The sequence below is a fragment of the Wyeomyia smithii genome, chromosome 2 (genome assembly GCF_029784165.1).
Source record: "Wyeomyia smithii strain HCP4-BCI-WySm-NY-G18 chromosome 2, ASM2978416v1, whole genome shotgun sequence".
Lineage (NCBI taxonomy): Eukaryota > Metazoa > Arthropoda > Insecta > Diptera > Culicidae > Wyeomyia > Wyeomyia smithii.
The window spans coordinates 111,607,786-111,628,232 of record NC_073695.1 but is presented as its reverse complement, the minus strand read 5'-3'; the positions used below and the strand labels follow the sequence as shown (position 1 = coordinate 111,628,232).

General features: G+C 39.0%; 1 protein-coding gene across 32 annotated transcripts in view; it reads left to right on the top strand.

Moving 5' to 3' along the window:
• The window catches only part of LOC129725319 (transient receptor potential cation channel trpm), a 296,317-nt gene that overhangs the window by 141,493 nt on the left and 134,377 nt on the right, over positions 1 to 20,447 (top strand). For 5 of the 32 annotated variants that reach the window (XM_055680960.1, XM_055680965.1, XM_055680964.1 and 2 more), the window contains exon 1: positions 10,909 to 11,324. The exons of 18 other annotated variants lie outside the window; for them this stretch is intronic. In XM_055680960.1, coding sequence (XP_055536935.1) covers positions 11,076 to 11,324 — 249 coding nt within the window. In that variant the 5' untranslated portion in view covers positions 10,909 to 11,075. Of the gene's footprint in view, positions 1 to 3,787; positions 3,948 to 10,852; positions 11,325 to 20,447 lie in introns of those variants that run through there. 9 more of the 32 variants (XM_055680980.1, XM_055680966.1, XM_055680982.1 and 6 more) reach the window with 7 other exon arrangements.

Here is a 20,447-nt window from a genome sequence, read left to right as displayed (position 1 = left end):
TGTTTAACACTTATTTTATAACTTTTCATTGATAAATTTTGTGATATTTGCCCAAATTTATATTTTATCCTTACGGATTGAGTACGATATCATAAATTTTCATTAATGGGGTATCATGGTTATGATTTAAATTAATCCTGGATGAAATTTCAACTTCAAAAATAAAAACTAAAAAAATCTGCTATCGCTTTTTTCACTAAAGTGACAATTTGAGCAGCAGCGGACAGTATGCATTTGAAAGCTTACGTTTTTACCTAAATTTTGAATGTAGTCACAACCGTGGCAAACTGCGGCAACTAAACTTTTAAGCTACTTTTCTACAAAAAATCACGTTTTTTTTAATTTTTTCTAGTGTCAGGCCTACTATGACCAAATTTTACAATATCAAATGAAAAGGGTTTGTTTTGCACAATATTTACAACAACTTTTCCTTTGACGTAAAAAAAATCCTAGCTATCATTGAAGCTACAGAGCGTTTCATAGTAATGTACTTTTTATCAAGAAAAAGACAAAAACCGTCGGTTCGCCAAGCTTTGAAAAGTCATATCAAATTCAGATTTTATGATATTGCGTCCAAATTTTGGATTTAGACACTTGAATGTTATAGCAATAAAGGAAAAATATTATGAAACAGCTTATTTGACTGATGGCCAGCGATTCCCCACTGTGGTTCGGCGAGGACACCAGCAGGCATCAAGGTGATGAGAGAGCGCGTTCGTCGAAATATGAACAGCTCGATCCGGAAGACAGCTGATGATGTGTCGACCGGGACTGACCACGCCATCATGACGAAGGACCTGGGATACAAGCCGTACAAGAAACGCAATGTTCACGGGGTAATGGAGGTGACATCGAAGGAGAGACTGGACAGAGCCAGACTGATACTTTCGTGGCACGCAGATCAAGATTAGGGTTTTCTGATTAGAGATTGTCTTGCAACTGCCACACAATGCACAAAACGATCGGCTGTTGGGGCCGACGTTGGCCAGCATAACCCCTGCATAACATCTCGCGGTTTCAAAGCGCCGCATTGGTGATGGTTTGTGGGGCCGTATCCATGCGTTGGAAGACCGAGGTTCGTCCAAGCGTAGTGTCGGGAGAGTTTTCCCTATAAGACTTTGTGTCTCCCCAGCTCGCCGTACAAAAATCCTCTGGATTTTTATATATGGTCGTACATCGCTGGCCAAGTTGAGCGAACTTCTAGTGAGCACTATGGACTAAGTAGCTAATTTTCAAAATCTGGAACGAGATGCCGCTGGACAAGGTGCGTGCCGCGTGTGATTCTTTTAAGAAACATTTCAAGCTCGTCATACAGCACGAAAGGGGGGGAGGGAGGAAGGAGGAGGAGTGCTCCGACTTAGTTGTACAAAAAAAACTGTTAAGAAATGAGTTTGAATTGAAAAACAAGTTGATTTTTTCTTCATTGAATTTCAGTTCCAGAAATTATTTACAATCAAAAAGCTTTTTTTCTGTAATGACTTCCTTACTGCGACCAGAATCGTAGATCTATTGTGAGATATGCCCGGGTGTCTGCTGTATCCCGCACTTTTATTATTAGCAATACTGCTATTGACAAGTGACATGCTTATTATTATTGTTTATCAGTGCTTGTGTGTAATGAGATACTCTTCCTTTTACACGCTTACTGTTCTACTATACCGATGCTCATTCCTCTTGCCAAATATCACCAATTGAGAAGTTTCGTCGTGCGTCCTTCTGGCCAGTTTTATAAATAAGAGGGATTTATGTTTTTGTTAAGAGGAGGTCACGCAACGGTGTTTCAGCGTAAAGGAAGGGTAGGTGGTGGGGAGCCTGGGAATGAACCCATACTTAAAGTCCAGTGTTGCCATTGAATGGCCTGATTCTACTAAGATTCGAACCTACGACCATTCGCTGGACAAAGCGGACTCTGTAACCTTGCGACTACCCAGCTCTCAATCTTATTAAGCTTATGGTGATTACCTACTTAAATGCATCCACTTTTAGGGAATTCTGGCCTAAATTTATAAATTCAAGAAACAGACCAAATTTTGAATTAAACAAAAATATGTTGAATTTGAAGTTAATCCAAAGCTTTCAAGTGTATTTTTTTCCAAGTCTAGAAAGCGATTTTCTGCAGATAAAATTTAAGTAAAGATCAACGTTTTTGAAATATAGTTTTTCGAACATTTTACCTAAGTTCTCTGTCCGCTAGTAGGAAGCAAATTTTATGTTTTATCCATATAAAAAAAAATACTTATGTTTGACATTTACTTATTTCGAGTGAAAATGTACAAAAAAAAAACGATATCTTCAGGGTACTCATTTGCCTTCGAAAATGTGTGACTGATGGTGTCAGGGCGAAGACAGCGTAGTAGAGCATGTTTTCTTTCAACTTATTTGATTTGATTGGTACTGTATTAAAGAAATACGCATTATATTTGTATAATTCCTACGGTTAAACTCGGTTTGTTTATTCGCAACGAATAGAACACTTTAAAAGTGAAGAAGAGTAGCTGAATGAAGGTATCAGATTTAAATAAAACAACTCTCCATACTGATGAAACATAGTAAAACATTTTAAGTACTTTAGCTTCTAATTTAAGCTTTGCGTGGCTTGAAATATTAGCTGAAAGTTAGATTACAGGATTTTCAGAAAAAAATGCTGTTCTTTGTGTTGCATATCAATGATATTCTCAGTTTTATCGTACACAGAGGTATCCGATGGCGCGTGTGTTGCCATTTTTCACGCTATCGCAAATGTGTGCTGATAGCGTATTTTATATAAAAAAACTTAGATCTGTTTGAGAACTTATTATCGCACACTCGTTTCCAAAGTAACGTCACAGAGACCATATACAGCAGAACCGTCGCGTCACTCGTTACTGCTGTCAAAACGAAACTCAAACGGCGAGATTATATTACTATCATATGGGAAACGCAGGTAGATTTGACTAAGAACGAGTGGTGGGTCGGCTCTTCAGACTAAAATGTCTGTATGGAGATACGATCACTCAGTTTGTCCGCCAACAAGTTAATACGAGGCAACAGGTTGCTCAATCTGTCTGAAGTCCGCTCCATTGAAACTTTCTCAGTCATCTTCAAAGCAAAACTTTTGAACCACAACTGACGAGAAGATACGAGCTGCTGAAGCAGTCAAAAGTGTAATTTCATGCTTCAAAGAAGACCTATGCTAAACATACTTCAGTGACCCTGCGGACAAGTGGGTTTCTATACAGTACGTATACGTTGTATGGAATCATTTACAGGTTAAAATATATTCACTACTAATCTACCTAGTGCTCATACGTATATAAATTCCTGACCGTAAAAATATTCAACTCAATTGATATGCATTGGAAGATACACATTTTAGATTTTTTTTTCAATACTTCACACAAAGTCAATCAATTGCTCCGCAATAGTGTCAAACTCGAGCAGTTAACAGATTTTGATTGTGAGTAGTAAAGTTATAGAGCTAAGTGCCAAGCAATAAGCATATTAAAACAGGGAGCCACAAATTTCTCACGTGACGATAAAGTAAACATTTTTCGAATCATCTTACTTCACAACGTGAACTTTTTTCTCGCTTTCTTATAAATCAGCCTAATTTTTCCACACATGTCCGAGATAAAGACGAGTACTGGCGATATCTTTGTACACACAATGAATACAAACAAACATTATCATGATTTGCCCGTATGTCATTTTCGCTGAACTACGCTGGAGTTCACTGAGCCGTCGCGAGACCAGTAGGTACAGAGTCGCTGATGCGCGAGTGAAATTGAGTCGCGGAATCAGAACTTAACAGAATGTCAAACTTTAGTGTAATCAGTGACTATAGTAACGTTATGCTATCGACAGCAAGAAGAAGTTTGTTACGATAACACTTTTGGTTACCTTATTGTGAAGTGAAAACCGAGCTTCATTGAATAAACTTTGTTGAGAGTTAAACAGCTTTTTGCAATGTAAGGCTATCTGAACGAAGAAGCAGTTTAGATACACGTTCCACGTGTTAATGAATTCGGTAGCTGGTTGAGAAGGCACGAGACGGAAATTGTAACCGGGGTGATTTGTCGTAATGGAATAAGTTTTTGTAGTGGATGTGAGATGCTATTCAAAGTGCATGCTATAAAAACGACAGAACTCATCGATGCAAGAAACATAAAATCTCAACTAATAACGATCGGGTACCGTACGAAACATTGGGGTTGGTTATTTCCATGGTTTCATTTTATAGGACTTGAATTCAAATTAACGCTTGAATGAATTAAATTAATTTTTTTTTTTTCTTCACATAACATTTATTTGACACGGCACAAATACAATTTAATGTTTAACGGCGCCAATTATATCTGATGACTTAAAAACTAAAGCAAATTTTTTATCCTCGCTGCCGACTACGAGCTGAAATTAAGTCTAACTTAAAACTAGCATGGGATTTCCAATCAGTGTTTTGTTGTTCAATGGTCGTCTGATAATCGTCGAATGGCATGTATGGATTCGTTCTGCTGAGCCACGATGTCGTGAGTTGGGACAGAGGCTCGTAGTCCTTGGGTCCTGGTTCTATTGTGCGGGGTCTGGTTGCTGGTTTTGTGCTTAAGGTTCAAACGTGTTCTTGTCGTTTTGTTGGGTGTAGACGGAGGGGAACGGGACTAGACTGGGGCGTGGATGGATTTCAGGAAAACGTATATAAGGGACATGTAGGATAGGTCACGGCTCGCCAAGACATCACGAACAGGAACAGCCGGCTGTTTACCCTCGGCCTACAGGGAAGCTATTAATTTAGACCTGGCGTCACGGTGTACAGGGCATGACCAAACCACATGCTCTATGTCGTGATAACCTTCACCACAGGCACAGATACCACTTTCCCCGAGCCCAACACGACGGAGGAGCGCGTCAAATCTATAGTGATTGGACATAAGCCGGGACATCACGCAAATGAAATCCCGACCTACATCCAACCCCTTGAACCACGGGTTCGTCGATACTTTGGGGATTATGGAATGTAACCACCTTCCCAATTCCCCTCTGGTCCAAGCATTTTGCCAACTGATGATCGTATTCTGACGTACAAGTGCGAAAAATTCATTAAAGGCAATTGGTCTTTAATAAATATCACCGTTTGTTGCGCCCACCTTAGCCAAAGAGTCCGCTTTCTCATTACCCGGTATCGAGCAGTGAGAAGGGACCCACGCTAAGGTAATCTGAGTAGATTTTTCGGATAAAGCACTCAGATGTTCCCGTATTTTCCCCAGGAAATACGGAGAGTGCTTAACATCTTTCATCGATCGGAGAGCCTCAATGGAACTGAGACTGTCCGTAAAGATGAAATAATGGTCCGTGGGCATTTTTTCGATAATCCCTAGGGTGTACTGAATTGCAGCTAATTCTGCGACGTAAACAGAAGCAGGATTATCGAGCTTATGGGAGACGGTTAAATTGTTATTGAAGATACCGAAGCCAGTGGACCCATCAAGAAGTGATCCGTCAGTGTAGTACATATTGTCGCAGTTGATGTTTCGATATTTATTGGAAAAATTTTTAGGGATCTGCTGCACGCGTAAATGATCCGGGATTCCACGAGTTTCTTCTATCATGGATGTATCGAAAAACACAGTAGAATCAGAAGTATTTGATAAGTCGACACGATTTGGAATATTCGAAGAAGGGTTAATATTTTGGGACATGTGATTGAAATACAATGTCATAAAACGGGTTTGAGAATGAAGTTCGATTAACCTTTCAAAATTTTCAATCACGGGACGGTTCAAGACCTCACATTTGATTAGAATACGAGAAGACAGGCTCCAGAAGCGGTTTTTCAATGGTAGTACTCCAGCTAAAACCTCCAAACTCATCGTATGGGTCGACTGCATGCAACCTAAGGCGATACGCAAACAACGATATTGTATTCGCTCCAGTTTGATCAAATGTGTGTTTGCTGCGGAGCGGAAGCAGAAACACCCGTATTCAATAACAGACAATATCGTTGTTTGGTAAAGCCTTATAAGGTCTCCTGGATGGGCTCCCCACCATTGTCCGGTTATTGTACGAAGAAAATTCACTCTTTGTTGACATTTTTTCATCAGATACCTCACGTGACAACCCCAGGTGCCTTTAGAGTCGAACCAGACACCAAGATATTTGTGTACCAAAACCTGAGAAATCGTTTTACCCATTAATTGTGTTTGAAGCTGAGCAGGTTCATGCTTCCTAGAAAAAACTACTATCTCAGTCTTCTCCGGAGAGAATTCGATACCTAGCTGTAAAGCCCAAGCAGACAAATTGTCCAAGGTATCTTGCAATGGTCCTTGCAAATCGGCAGCTTTGGCTCCTGTAACAGAGATTACACTGTCGTCTGCAAGTTGTCTTATCGTGCATGAATTTGCCAGACATTCGTCGATGTCATTTACATAAAAGTTGTAAAGAAGGGGGCTTAAACATGAGCCCTGGGGAAGACCCATGTAGCTAATGCGAAAAGTTACCAAATCGCCATGCGTAAAATGCATGTGCTTTTCGGACAACAAATTGTGCAAAAAATTGTTCAAAATTGGAGAAAATCCTTGTCGGTGAAGTTTACCCGAAAGAATGTCAATAGAAACGGAATCAAAAGCCCCCTTAATGTCCAAGAACGCAGACGCCATTTGTTCTTTACGAGCATACGCCAGCTGAATATCTGTTGAAAGCAACGCAAGACAATCATTCGTCCCTTTGGCACGGCGGAAGCCAAATTGAGTTTCTGATAGTAGACCATTTGATTCGACCCAATGGTCTAAACGACGGAGTATCATTTTTTCCATCAATTTCCGGATACAGGATAGCATTGCAATCGGCCTATAAGAGTTGTGATTAGAAGCTGGTTTCCCTGGTTTTTGGATGGCGATCACCTTCACTTGCCTCCAATCCTGCGGTACAATGTTTTGCTCCAGGAACTTATTGAACAAGTTCAACAAGCGCCTCTTGGCATTGCCGGGTAGATTCTTCAACAAGTTGAATTTGATTCTATCTAACCCAGGCGCGTTATTGTTACAGGACAGGAGGGCAACTGAAAATTCTGCCATCGTAAAAGGTGATTCTATCGCGTCGTGGCCCGGAGACGCATCGCGAACAATATTTTGCTCAGGAACAGAGTCCGGACATACTTTCCTGGCAAAATCAAATATCCACCTACTTGAAGACTCCTCGCTTTCGTTGACCGTTACGCGATTCCGCATTCTTCGGGCTGTGTTCCAAAGAGTGCTCACCGATGTCTCCCTCGACGTCTCGTTCACGAACCGACGCCAATATCCACGTTTCTTTGCTTTAGCCAAGCTTTTAAGCTTGGTATCAAGCTCCGAATACCGTAAATAGTCGCCAGGTATACCTCCCGTCTGGTAGGCCTTAAACGCGTCGGATCTTTGCGTGTAGACATCGGAGCACTCTTGGTCCCACCACGGAGTGGGAGGCCGTTCTTTGATCGTTACGCCGGGATATTTCTTCGTTTGGGCTTGCAACGCGGCGTCGAGAATCAAGCCCGCGAGGAGGTTGTATTCTTCAAGTGGTGAATGATGTTGAATCGACTCGACCGCTTTTGAAATCATTTCCTCGTATAACTTCCAATCGACATTTCGTGTGAGGTCATACGGAATGTCAATTGGTCGCATGCGAGTTGACCCGTTAGTAATTGAAATAAGAATAGGCAGATGGTCGCTACCGTGAGGATCGAGGATTACCTTCCATGTGCAATCCAACCGTAGCGACGTCGAAGATAAGGATAGATCCAAAGCGCTTGGGCGCGCTGGAGGTTTCGGGATACGTGTCATTTCACCGTTGCTTAAAATAGTCATGTCGAAGTCATCGCAAAGGTTATAGATTAAAGAGGAGCGGTTATCATTGTATGGGGAACCCCAAGCCACGCCATGAGAGTTGAAGTCTCCCAAAATCAAACGTGGCGAGGGAAGAAGTTCTATTAAATCAAAGAGCAGCCGTTGCCCAACCTGTGCTCTGGGGGGAATATATATTGAGGCAATACAAAGCTCTTTACCTTGTATTGTCATTTGACATGCGACAACTTCGATGCCTGGAATCGAGGGGAGGTTAATACGATAGAAAGAATAGCACTTTTTAATCCCTAAAAGTACTCCTCCATATGGGGTGTCTCGATCAAGGCGAATAATATTAAAATCATGGAAGTTGAGATCAATATTTGAAGTAAGCCAAGTTTCACAAAGGGAAAATGCATCGCATTTGTTTTTATTTATCAAAACTTTAAACGAATCAATTTTTGGTAAAATACTTCTACAATTCCACTGTAAGACAGAGATAGAATCCTTCATATACGCAGTTGAATTAGGCATCGAAGGATACAATCGCTGCAAGGAGAGGCCATTGGGCAGTCAACTGCTTCAAAAATGATCTAACTGTTGGGAGGAATGCTGTAAGAAAAATTTTAATTGGATCGGGTACATTGAAAGTTTCAAAAATCCAGTCCACAATGTCAGAAAATTTCACTAATCCAGAGTTTGTTTCATCAACTGGGAGTGTAAAAGGAGCAACTGGGGTTTTAGATGTTCCTGGCAGTGCTGGGAACTCCTTCTGGGACTTTAAATTTGCCAGCCCAGGAGGAGTTTGCTTCGGTTTTTCCGCAGCACTGTTTGGTTTGTTTGTAACTTTCATTTCACTTTGAGAAATCTTAGGACCTTTTCTGGGAAGTTTAGGAGAGGAAATATTTTTCCTCTTTCTAGACTCCCCAGGATTGGCGTAAGATGCTCCCGCTGGTGAATCGTCAGAATCGGTTTCATCAGAGGACAACAGATCGAAGGGGTTCGAAGTAACGGGAGAAGTGGTAACGGTCTTCTTCAGCATGTCAGCGTAGGAACGCTTTGAACGCTCTTTGAGAGACCGTTTTATTTTATCCCTGCGCTGCATGTACACCGCACATGTCGAGAGCTCATGCAGATTTTCTCCGCAGTGAATACACTTTTCAGCGTTAACACTGCAAGAATCTTCCGCATGAGACTCCCCACACTTGCCACAACGTGCCTTATTGCAGCAGTAGGCGGCTGTATGGCCTAACTGCTTGCAATTCAGGCAGTTCATGACGCGGGGCACGTAGAGCCTCACAGGGAGACGAACCCGGTGGATCGAGACGTGGCTTGGTAGTGCAGACCCGGCGAACGTAACTCGAAACGAGTCTGACGGAGTGTATACTGTTTTGCCACCGATGATCGATGCTGACCGCAATTGCTTGCAGTCGAGCACCTTTACTTCGGGACACGTTTTGTTCTTAAAGCACCCTTTGGCACTTTGCAGTATACACTCGACGGACAGACTCGAATCGGTTATGACACCGTCGATCTCCACGTCTCGTGCGGGTATGTAAACGCGATACTCGCGTGTGAAGAGCTCAGAGCAAGCTATATCGTTGGCCTCTTTCAGGTTACCGACCACGACACGGAGCTTGTTAGGCCGGACCTTGGAAATTTCGGTCACGCCCTTGTACTCCTTCGTCAGGTCTTTAGAAATCTGCAAGAGGTTCAACTTTTTCGATTTCGGTCCTGCCTTTGGCCGAAAATAAACAGTATAGCTGCCCTGGGCTCCGTCTGGGTAAAGCCTGGGGCGAGGGGGGACTGAAGAATGAACAGGGGAGGGGGTAACAGAAGGGTCAGGGTCAGAGGGGTTCGGGGATGGTGGCGCGGGAGGCGAGGGATCTACATCCATCGCGCTAAGTCTAGCGCACTAGCGCTGACAAGAACACGTACCTTTTTATTTCTCCCTTCCAGTAAGGTTGGTTGTCCGATCGTTCGAAGTAGCAGCCGTTACAGCCAGCAGCACCAATACAGCAGCACCAAACAGCCACCAGCAGCGAGCCAGGTGTGAGATCACTCCACACAGCGATACAACTCGCTGACACTGATGGCTTCTTCTTTTTCCTCGTTTGTATCTCGTCCACTGCTGTAGCACAATCCAGCCAGCAGCCAAATCGGCTTACGCACCAGCTGGCAGTCACGATGCGAAACAGTTGCACAAAGGCACGACCTTGAACCCGGATTTATTTCACTTGACCAGGCAAACAATGCCAACACTTGTTCACACGTCTTTTGTTTTATACTCTATCGGACCGATCACCAAACACGTCCAGTACTGATGCGTGTTCGGCACAGAATGGAATTAAATTAATGATTGAAGGTAAAATTTCCAGAATGTTATTGGAAATCACATAAACAAAGTAGCGCAATGCTAATTTGAGCAAAGATCTCTTTATCTCTCACGAATTTTGTGATGAATGCGGAATTCCTGATCCCCTGATGTTTGAAACAAATGTCGCAACTGAGCTTTCAAAAATTTAAAAAATCCTACCCCAACATGAAGATATGTATGAAATATTTTTAAGCGCAGCGAAGTTAAATGACGCTATTTTTAATCTAGAATCAATGTTTTTTGAACCGACCATTGCCGTCTTTGTAAAATGATGGCAACTACAGTTAAAATTTAAAAAAGTTTTAACCTTTACGATAACCAAATTTGGCTCAATCGTTTAAAATTGTTTAAAGATAAATAGTTTTTTTTTGCAAACGAAAACATTTTTCGATTTATTTCGAGTGCTCCAATAAGTTAACTTTTCGGCAAATAGGTGCATGTATCACCACTTTACAGTACAAAGACTTTATTAAAGTTGGCGATAACCCGATATTATCTGAATTGCAGTGCCTAATAACTTCGTTTGCTCAAAAATTTGTCAAATCCTAAATTCTCCAAGCATAACACTGCTGTTTTGTTTTTCAATTGTTGTCTCATCAACTGAGATCATGTACCTACCTAAATATCTTGATGACAAAATAATTTCAATTAAATTGCCTTTGCATCGTGCCGGTGCGTCCCAATGAAGTACTGGTTAGACAACATTAGCAAAACGAGCTCCGGATGTCCTACTTTATTGTGCTCCTGTTTCCGCCCTCCGGCGCAACGTTCCTGCTAAATGAAGTGTAGACGAGTCTCCCTGGATGGTGGAGCGAAAATGTAACGCAAATTTAATCACATTCTAAACCAGTTCGCTTTGAAGTCGTCCGGTACTCCTCGGTACAACTATCCACACTCTGTCGCCGTCAGCCATGAGTTTTACTCGCCCTACCGACAACGGTGTCCCCGTCGACAGCGGGCGGCCCCAGCACGAGACACCGATCCCGGTGTTGGTTCAGAAATTACGTCGGATGGAAAATTTCGATTTATCAGCAACACCACCAAGGGCACCTTCACCGCCCCCGCCGTCGTTGTATTTCGATAACAATTCTTCAATCTCGTCAGCGTCATCGTTCGCACCGCTGAATCTAGCTGTGACCAGTCTTTTCGAAATTCACCAGGTAAATCAAAAAATGGGTCAAGGTATTTAGAAAACATCACACAAAAGGTATAACTGAACGGTTTTTGGAGTCAAAGCAAATCAAACCAGGTGCTACATTGCGATTTGAAATTTGAGCTTTTGTTCATCCGACACAGTCAACTGTTTTTATAGAACAAATGTGAGGCTACGATTTTCCTTGTTGTCTGTTTCCTCTAAGGCCGAAATTAAAACATGCGACGACTGACTGAAGGACTGGAAAAGTTTTATTCACTATCTCGAGAATGTCTCGGTATTGCCACAGACTAACAGACATAACACATCGAACAAATTTCCAATAAAATCATCGTTTGGATGATTCCAGTACTTTGCGTTAGTAACACTAGCACTATCTGCTGTCGTGTTCGCGCTGCGTCATGTATTTCGACATCAGCGCCAGCATTACTGCATGTGTCAAATGGGGAACTACAAAATATTATGAGATTGCATGACAGCGCTTCAGACGACGTTTTCGCGCGATGACTGTTATTCGGTTGAAAATTTGAAATGAACGTTTTTCGTGGCGATGGAGCAAGGTTCAAGTGTTACGTCTGTTAGTCTGTGATATTGCATTATATTTTTATTACATTTACTAGCCATTATCTAAAACAGAAACATACATATTCGAGTATTTATCGGAATGTCATGACCAGGGATGGTATTCTACACGAAAACTTGTCAACATTTCAAAATGAATTCACTGTGAATCAGAATACGCAATGGTAATAAAAAGACGACGCGGAAAAGTTTTAGTAACGCTGGTTCAATAAAGAGGATGGAGAAAGAATTATTGCTTGAATTCACAGCTTTACACCATCAATTTAATTAATCTTAGTCAAGTGTATTCCTAGATATATATTTGTTGTCTCTACAGAGCTTGCAGGAAAACAATTGGCCATTGAATATTTCTTCTCTGGTTCTTTCGCGTACTTCGTGGTTATCATGGTAGATCATGACAAAATCGTTGCTCTTTTATCTGCGGGAATATCACGAAGACATGCTCCATATATATGATCATTTTGCTTGTTCGAAACAGCCTCCAACGTAAATAATTTTGCAACTGAAAAAAATAGGGTAACCGCTCCTATATTCATCTCAGTACCTATATTCATCTTATCACGCCTTTTTGATCAATTTATCGTGAAATTTTACCATATTTTCAACGTAAAACTTTCAACCACTTGAGAAAATCGAGAAGCAAATAGATTTACTTTCAAAAGCGTGCGTCTTCAGTAGGAATCGAGATCTGGCAAAGCTGTTGGCAATATTTCTGCGAAATAATCCGTGAGTCTTTTATTTCTTGAAAGCTGCGTATCTAACGGAATTTTTGATTATTTTATGCATAATGTTATGACTCATGTTCATTTCACGAGCCATTTTTCTTGCCAACCAGGTTGGATTTCGCCGGACACGTTCTTTAACCGTTTTGATCTCCGCCGCAGTCCACACATTCCGTATTTTACCCGGTTTTGCCTAGAGACAACCGTACCAGTTTCCCCGAATCGTTTGATGGGCCAGTACACCAAAAATCCGTTTAAATTCAGATGTGATAGCTTCCTTCTGATCTGTATGTTGCTCATTCCAGCAGGATACAAAATCTTTATTTGTTCTCTACTTATACAACATGAAACCACAATTGAATACAGGAAAAAACGCATATTTTCTTCTTAAACTAGTCTGCTAATCCATGGAATGGATTTTTCTTAGTTCACTTTAGATTCCTCATAATGTATAATCCTCAAAAACTCACTCAAAAGCACTAAATTTGATATTATAGTCGAGCATCTGCACTCGAAAACTTATTTAATTCAATAACCTACCTCAGAAAAAAAAATCCGCGCATTGTTCTATACGGCTACAACGGGACTCGTTCAGCAGCCAACCAAAGTTTTTCATCACTAACGGACCACTTTTTATTTCAATCACTGAACAAAATCACTCACTACACTAAGAATACTTTAGTCTTTGAAATGTTCACTTCAAATTTCCTAAAACAAGCTTGAATTAGCAGAAATATATGAGGTGAATTTCTTCAATTCCTAAATTTCAACTGTATGTATTTTCATTTGTTCTCACTGCGAAAGAGAACATCAAAAGTTGCCAAATCAGTTTCTGTTAATACGAAAAAATCATACTGAAAATGTTGAATTATTGCGACATAATTGACATAAATCTACAGCACTGTTGTGGTTACCTAGGTTACCAAGTTTGCACGTAAACAACTGAAGCGGATGTCTAGGTAACCTACTACGACGTTCATTCATAATAATATGTTTCATTCATGGTTAACAGTGTGATGAATATGGGGGCGTCTTGAGATGAATAATTGAGCAGTGATTCAAGTTTTGAGATGGATGCGTTGTGAAAAATGGTTTGTTTTACAAAATGCAGTATAAATATAGCTAATTTTACTAAATATACAATGCTGAACGATTCCATAAGATTACGTAAGCATATTTAGTTTATCTGTTCAATGATTTCGTGAAAATTTGGTGTTTAATCCGTGCATTCTTCGTGAATATCGGCTTAATGAGATGAATAATGGAGCAGTTCCCCTATATACGAGCAGAATCGCGCCAAATGATCTGGAAATACGCGAAAATTTAATCGACCATTTTTGATTTGAATGAAACTTTGCACACATATTTGGCTTAGCAAACTGAGCATTTTTCACAGATGGAGATTTTTTACACCATTCACAGATGGAGATTTTTTACACATAAGTTATATTCTAAAAGGGCGTATGGTTTTTGGCATAGGTTTTATTCGAAGCATTTTAGCCCAGAAACCGTTGGTTGTATCGAAAAACTGTCTGAGAATGAGTTGTAGAAAATTAAAAATGCATCATAAAAAAATATACACTGAAAAAAAAAATTCTATTCTGACCAAAAAAAAGTTGAATAGGCTGTTTATAAGATACGACCGCAAGTTTAGCGTAAAATTACGACAGCCTGTATCATGTCAATAAATCTTTTGTAATAGCTTTGAAAATACACTCGATTAGGGTTAATCAATTTTATTAATCACTTTAATTATGTGAAGCGGTATATTTCTCCGTATAGGTACTTTTCGTATATTATAACATGAGTATGAAGATTGAAATTCTGCTGTGATGTCAAACTATAACCGTCTTCTTCAATACGTTACATTCTTGTCAATGAAGTGTGGTGAATGTTCTAAGACAGACTCAGCATCGTGAGCAGCATGTGCCGAACATTTCTATTTGAAATCGGATTTATTTCGTATATACCGCTTGTTATGCATAGTATCAACAAATCGTAATAAACACCACACTGCTGTGCATTTGTAGCAGTATCAAACCACAGTTGCAGCTTAGTAATAACCATTAATTATATTCTTCCAAATATATTTAGTAGCCTTGAAAAAGGCCGGTTGCTGCAATTGAAATTTTCATTCAATTGTCGCATAGACGCTTCATGGTCAGAAAACGTGCGATATCCGTTCTGACATAACAAATTTTTCGAACGTTGTGGAATGACATAACTGGGAATAGAGGTGTGACTTAATTATTTCCAGTTATACCATTCTACAACGTTCGAGAATTATTATTTCGTATGTCGTAATACTAATGTGCGAAAAATACATCTCATTCATTCTGTCTCAGAGCGATCTTTTGATAAGCTCCGCCTTTATTTTCAGTTCCTACAGATTTTCTCAGTTTCGTAACACGGATGTACAAAAATGTTTTCTTGTGAACATTCTGTCGAGCCGGACCGATAGAGCTCTCATAGAGGCAACGAAATAACACAACAGTAACAACATTTCACAACAGTAACAACACTGGCAAGTTTGTTCAATTATCATCATTTCGGATAACCATTCGCCAATGATTCTAGTTCTCTCGTATTCTCTAGTAGAACTGCCTGCCATTTCCAATAATTCTGCAGCTACTGAAAACTCCATAACCGCCGCCAGATAGACAGGTGCTTAAGTATCAACGCGCCCAGCGCGATCAGCCAGAAATTGATACCCGGTTTTTCTTTCTCCGTCACAATCAGCAACCAACGTCCGCGTGGTATCGGTTCAGTAATGGAATGAATTATTCATAAAACACAAAGTGCGCAAGTTGTTGACTACGAACAAGGTATATTCTGTCGACCTTGTCAGGGAAAGAAGCATTGTGCGACCAATCAGTGGTCGACATTTGCGTTTCGACAAAGCTTGACAATTTTCAATCAGATTACAACTTTCTGCATTTGGATGGCTGCTTAGTTGATTTTCCAATCGATTACTGCAAAAATGACGAAAATCGGTTGGAAACTGACTTAGTTTAAAACGTTTGTAATTGGACAACTTTCGTGACGCTCTCGATGTTTTTGGTTTTTGAAATTGGTCCCCTGTATATGTTGCCGTGAGACTGAATTCTACGTCAAAATTAACTTGTTTGTTTGTCGACTGTAGCGTTTAATTTTGTAGATTTATCGGCTTAATTAGTCCGTGTATAGAAGCAAAAACGATTTTTAGCAATACACACCAGACAACCCATGTTGGACACCAACACACTTAACAATAAAACGATAATCTTTTCTACTCCTTGAAAAGGGTGGAATAAAGTCACCGAAACTGTCGGATTAAGAAACAAAAAACTCTGCATCGACGTTACAGCATTTGGGCTTGGTGTATTCCATTTTCACTTTATTCATCTTCACAAAATGCAAACTGTTACTAACACATCTGGAGTAGTGCAATCGTATTTATATACGAAAACAGATAGTATAGGTAACCCAGTAGTTATTGGTTGCGTACTTTACAAACAGTTATTATTAGTAAACAAGTAGGTAGTGTTGCACGACAAACATATTTTTTTATAAAACAGTCGGCAAGGGGGAACGTGTAGGTAGGCTAAGGTTTAGCGCTCGTGCTATTTATCCAATCGTTTTGTTGTCAAAGAATGAATTGTATATTTTTGATCAAGCATTCCAATGAACGTATAGTTTTTGCTGGAGAACCATGGACAAATTAAAAAAAACCTGTATTTTCCGAAATGTTAATAATTTTTCGAGCTTAAATTCAAAATAACTCGAAAACCGATGCTCTTAGAATGTTAACTACCAAGAGCTTTTTGATTCAAAATGACTCTCTGCAAGATGCAGATCCTCATAAGAATACAAATATTTTGAAAAATGTTTGAATTAGAATTTTTATAAAAAAATTAATCTTCCATAAAAAAATTATTTTTCATTTCTCCATCATGGACTTTTTTTTAAAGTTGCGTATTAACTTCAAGTTTCTTAAAAAAAATGAAAAAAAAAATTCAACTCTTCTTTTAATTGAAATTTAATGTTTATTTTTAATATTTTTTGGTCAGATAAATTTTTTTTTATAGTGTTTATTTTTTTCATGATGCATTTTTAATTCCCTACAACTCATTCTCAAACAGTTTTTCTATACAACCAGCGCACAGTGGGGCGACTCCATACAAAGGCTGGCCAAACAAAAAAAGTGTCGATAAATGCGACAAAAACTTGGTGTTTACATAATTTTGGGGCGCTGAACACGAATTTGGCATCCATTTTTTGTTTGGGGCCGTCCATAAAACACGAAATCCAATTTTTAATATTTTGACCACAAGTAGTTCCACCGGGCGTCCTCCCAATTGAAAAAACTACGTAATTTATGGACGACCCTAAATAAATATATATATTTTTTTAATAAACTAAAACCACATAAGTAATAAAAACTAATTACAAATTGAAAAAAATCATCATCAGCATCATCATCTTCCGCTGTGATCGCTTTAATTTTAAATCTAAATTTGAAGTTCATTATACTCATCAGCAGGAAAAATGTCTTTCATTTTTCATTTCTTTTCATTTCTTCTAATCAATTTCCATTGTTTCATATATATATATATATATATATATATATATATATATATATATATATATATATATATATATATATATATATATATATATATATATACATATATATATATATATATATATATATATATATATATATATATATATATATATATATATATATATATATATATATATATGTGTGTTATCTTCCTAATCCGGTTTCTATGGTTGAAAGAGGACTTTTAAATACAATTTTTTTTTAAATACCATGAATTGACAACTTACTAGGCATTGAATTAGGTGGTGCCGCTGAAGTTGAAGGCTCCATAATAAAATTCAACGAATTTATGAATTTGAAAACCAAGACACTGGAATGACACAACGTTCTAAATGAATACGAAAAGATGCGGAGGGCGACGACTGTTCTTTGTTTTTTTTTTTCTCATAAAGCAAAATGTGTGCTTTACTAATGTATGCAAACGAGTGCGAAGCAAAAGCGATCTTCAAACGGGCTATTGTTAGCCGGAGTTTGATGGTGTGAATTTGCTGATAGTATTTGACACTTAAATCAGTTTAGCGAATTTCATGATCATAAATTGGAAAGGGCTGTATGTTTTTAATATTGTTTTAAATTTGCAGAAAGTGATAAAGTTTGACATAAATAAAATTTCATAGAGGTTTGTTTACTGTTTTCTTGTCTAACACTTATTTTATAACTTTTCATTGATAAATTTTGTGATTTTTGCCCAAATTTATATTTTTTTCTTACAGATTGAGTATCGTACTATATCATAAACTTTATTAATGGGGTATCATGGTCATGATTAAAATTAATCCTGGATGAAATTTCAACTTCAAAAATAAAAACTAAAAAAATCTGCTATCGCTTTTTTCACTAAAGTGACAATTTGCGCAGTTTTGCGCAGCAGCGGACAGTATGCATTTGAAAGCTTACGTTTTTACCTAAATTTTGAATGTAGTCACAACCGTGGCAAACTGCGGCAACTAAACTTTTAAGCTACTTTTCTACAAAATATCACGTTTTGCCTTTCTCCTAGAAAGGTATAGCAATCACTGGAAAACCGAAGGTATAAAAGTGGTCCCAATGGCCGAATGTCATTAGTATGTGTGTGTGTGTGTGTATGTGCTTTTTTACTTTTTTTTCTCACTCACTTTTCTCAGAGATGGCTATACCGATTTTCATAAAATTAAATGCAAATGAAAGGTCTAGTTGCGCCATAGGTTGCTATTGAATTTCATTCTAATCAGATTTTTAGTTTAGAGGTTATGTATCAAAATGAAAAAATCACGAAACATCAATATCTCAGAAACCGCACAACCGATTTCAATAAAATTGGGTTCAAATGATTGGGCTGTCCCCAGAACCCTTAACTTTTGAATTTCGTTATGATTGAGTTATGTAATGAAAAGTTATCCTGGGGTTGTTTAAACTCACTCATTTTTCTCAGTGATGGCTGAACCGTTTTTCACAAAATTAGTGTCAAATGAAAGGTCTAGTTGCCCCATAGGTTGCTATTGAATTTCACTGCAATCGGATTGTAACTTTGTCCGTTGTTCATAAAAATGTGAAATCACATAATGAAAGTAAATATATTGACTTTCTCCTAACGATCACTGGCTAAATGAAAGGTAGAAAAATGATTGAAATGGCCGAATGTCATATACTACTCAACTCAGTTCGACGAATCGAGCATTTTCTGCATATATGCATGTACAGGTGTTTGTGTTTGTGTGTGGGTGTGTACGTGTGTATGTGCACCTTTTTTTCGCATTCACTTTTCTCGGAGATGGTCTGACCGATTCTTTCTATCTTGGTGTCAAATATGGGGTCTATTTGCCGCTTAGGTTGCTATTAAATTTCATTGTAATCAAACTTTTAGTTTTGGCGCTGCGTCAGAATGTGAAAAACGCTCTTATATCTCAGAAGCTATGAACATAGTTGAATTCAAATAAATGGGCTTTCAAACCCTTAAACAATGAATTTCATAATGTTTAAACATGTGGTTTTAAAGTTATAGAAAGAAACGAAACCCGCAGACTGTTTAAAACTATAGCTACGATCAAAATATGTGGCCTCAACATCATTTAAATTTAATATTGTACTATTTCAATGTTTGCGGCCTTGCTCGGGATTGAAGTTGAAATTAAAAGTCATTTCTATCATTTCACTTTTTGCCTTTATCCTAGAAAGGTATAGCAATCACTGCAAAAACTAAAGGTATAAAAGTGCTCAAAAGGGCCGAATGTCGTATACCCAGTGTTATGAAAATGACTGCAAGACAATGACAGCAAATTTTCAACTGATCCGGCTCTCATTGTATTGCACAGCTCTCACTGCTCCCCACACGTTCGGTGAACAGTTCGACAGCAACTGACGACAGTACACATGCAACTCCATACGGACTGTTATTTTTCATCTTCATATGTGTGTTGGTATTTCCAAGCTGTCGTAAATGACAGCCTATAATCTTCCGACATCCTTTGACACGAATCCGAGCGGGATGTCAGGTGATTATGATCACGACAGTAAGGTCGATGAAAGAATGAAAGAGAGATGGTGCGAAGCACGTTTTTTCTTACGTGGGGAATAATATCAACAATGGAAACGGTTTGCTTTGTATTCAATATGCCACCGGCCTGTGAAAAAGGAGAAACGAAAAAATGCAAGTCGACGACAGCCGCAGCCGATCAGCAGGCTGTCAACAGGAACAGGACATCCTCAAAATGAGCAAACTAGGCTGTCATGTCCGAACGAACAAAATACATGCGCAAGAATGAGCTGTCGTACGCAACACAACACCGTTTCTTTGCCTTGTTTAAGCTGTAGCTGTATGTGAGCTCTCATGAATAGCGCATGCATGAGGCTGTTAGAGTGAAGAGAGGGAAAAGTCGTCAGTCGCTCTCCAGTCATTCTCCTAAGCTTGCGTATACCACTCGACCCAGTTCGAAGAGCTGAGCATTTTCTGCATGTGTGTGTGTAACGCTCTCCCAATCTCACTCGATTTTCTCAGAGATGGCTGAATCAATTTCAATGAAATCAATTGCAAATGAAAGGTCTAGTTGCCCTTTAAGACCCTATTGAATTTTATTGTAATCTGATTTCTAGTTTAGAGGTTATGTATCAAAATGTAAAAATCACGAAAAATCAATATCTCAGACACTACACAACCGATTTAAACAGAATTGGTTTCAAATCAACGGGCTACCTAAAAACCCTCAACTTTTGAATTTTATGAAGATTGAACACATGGTTCAGA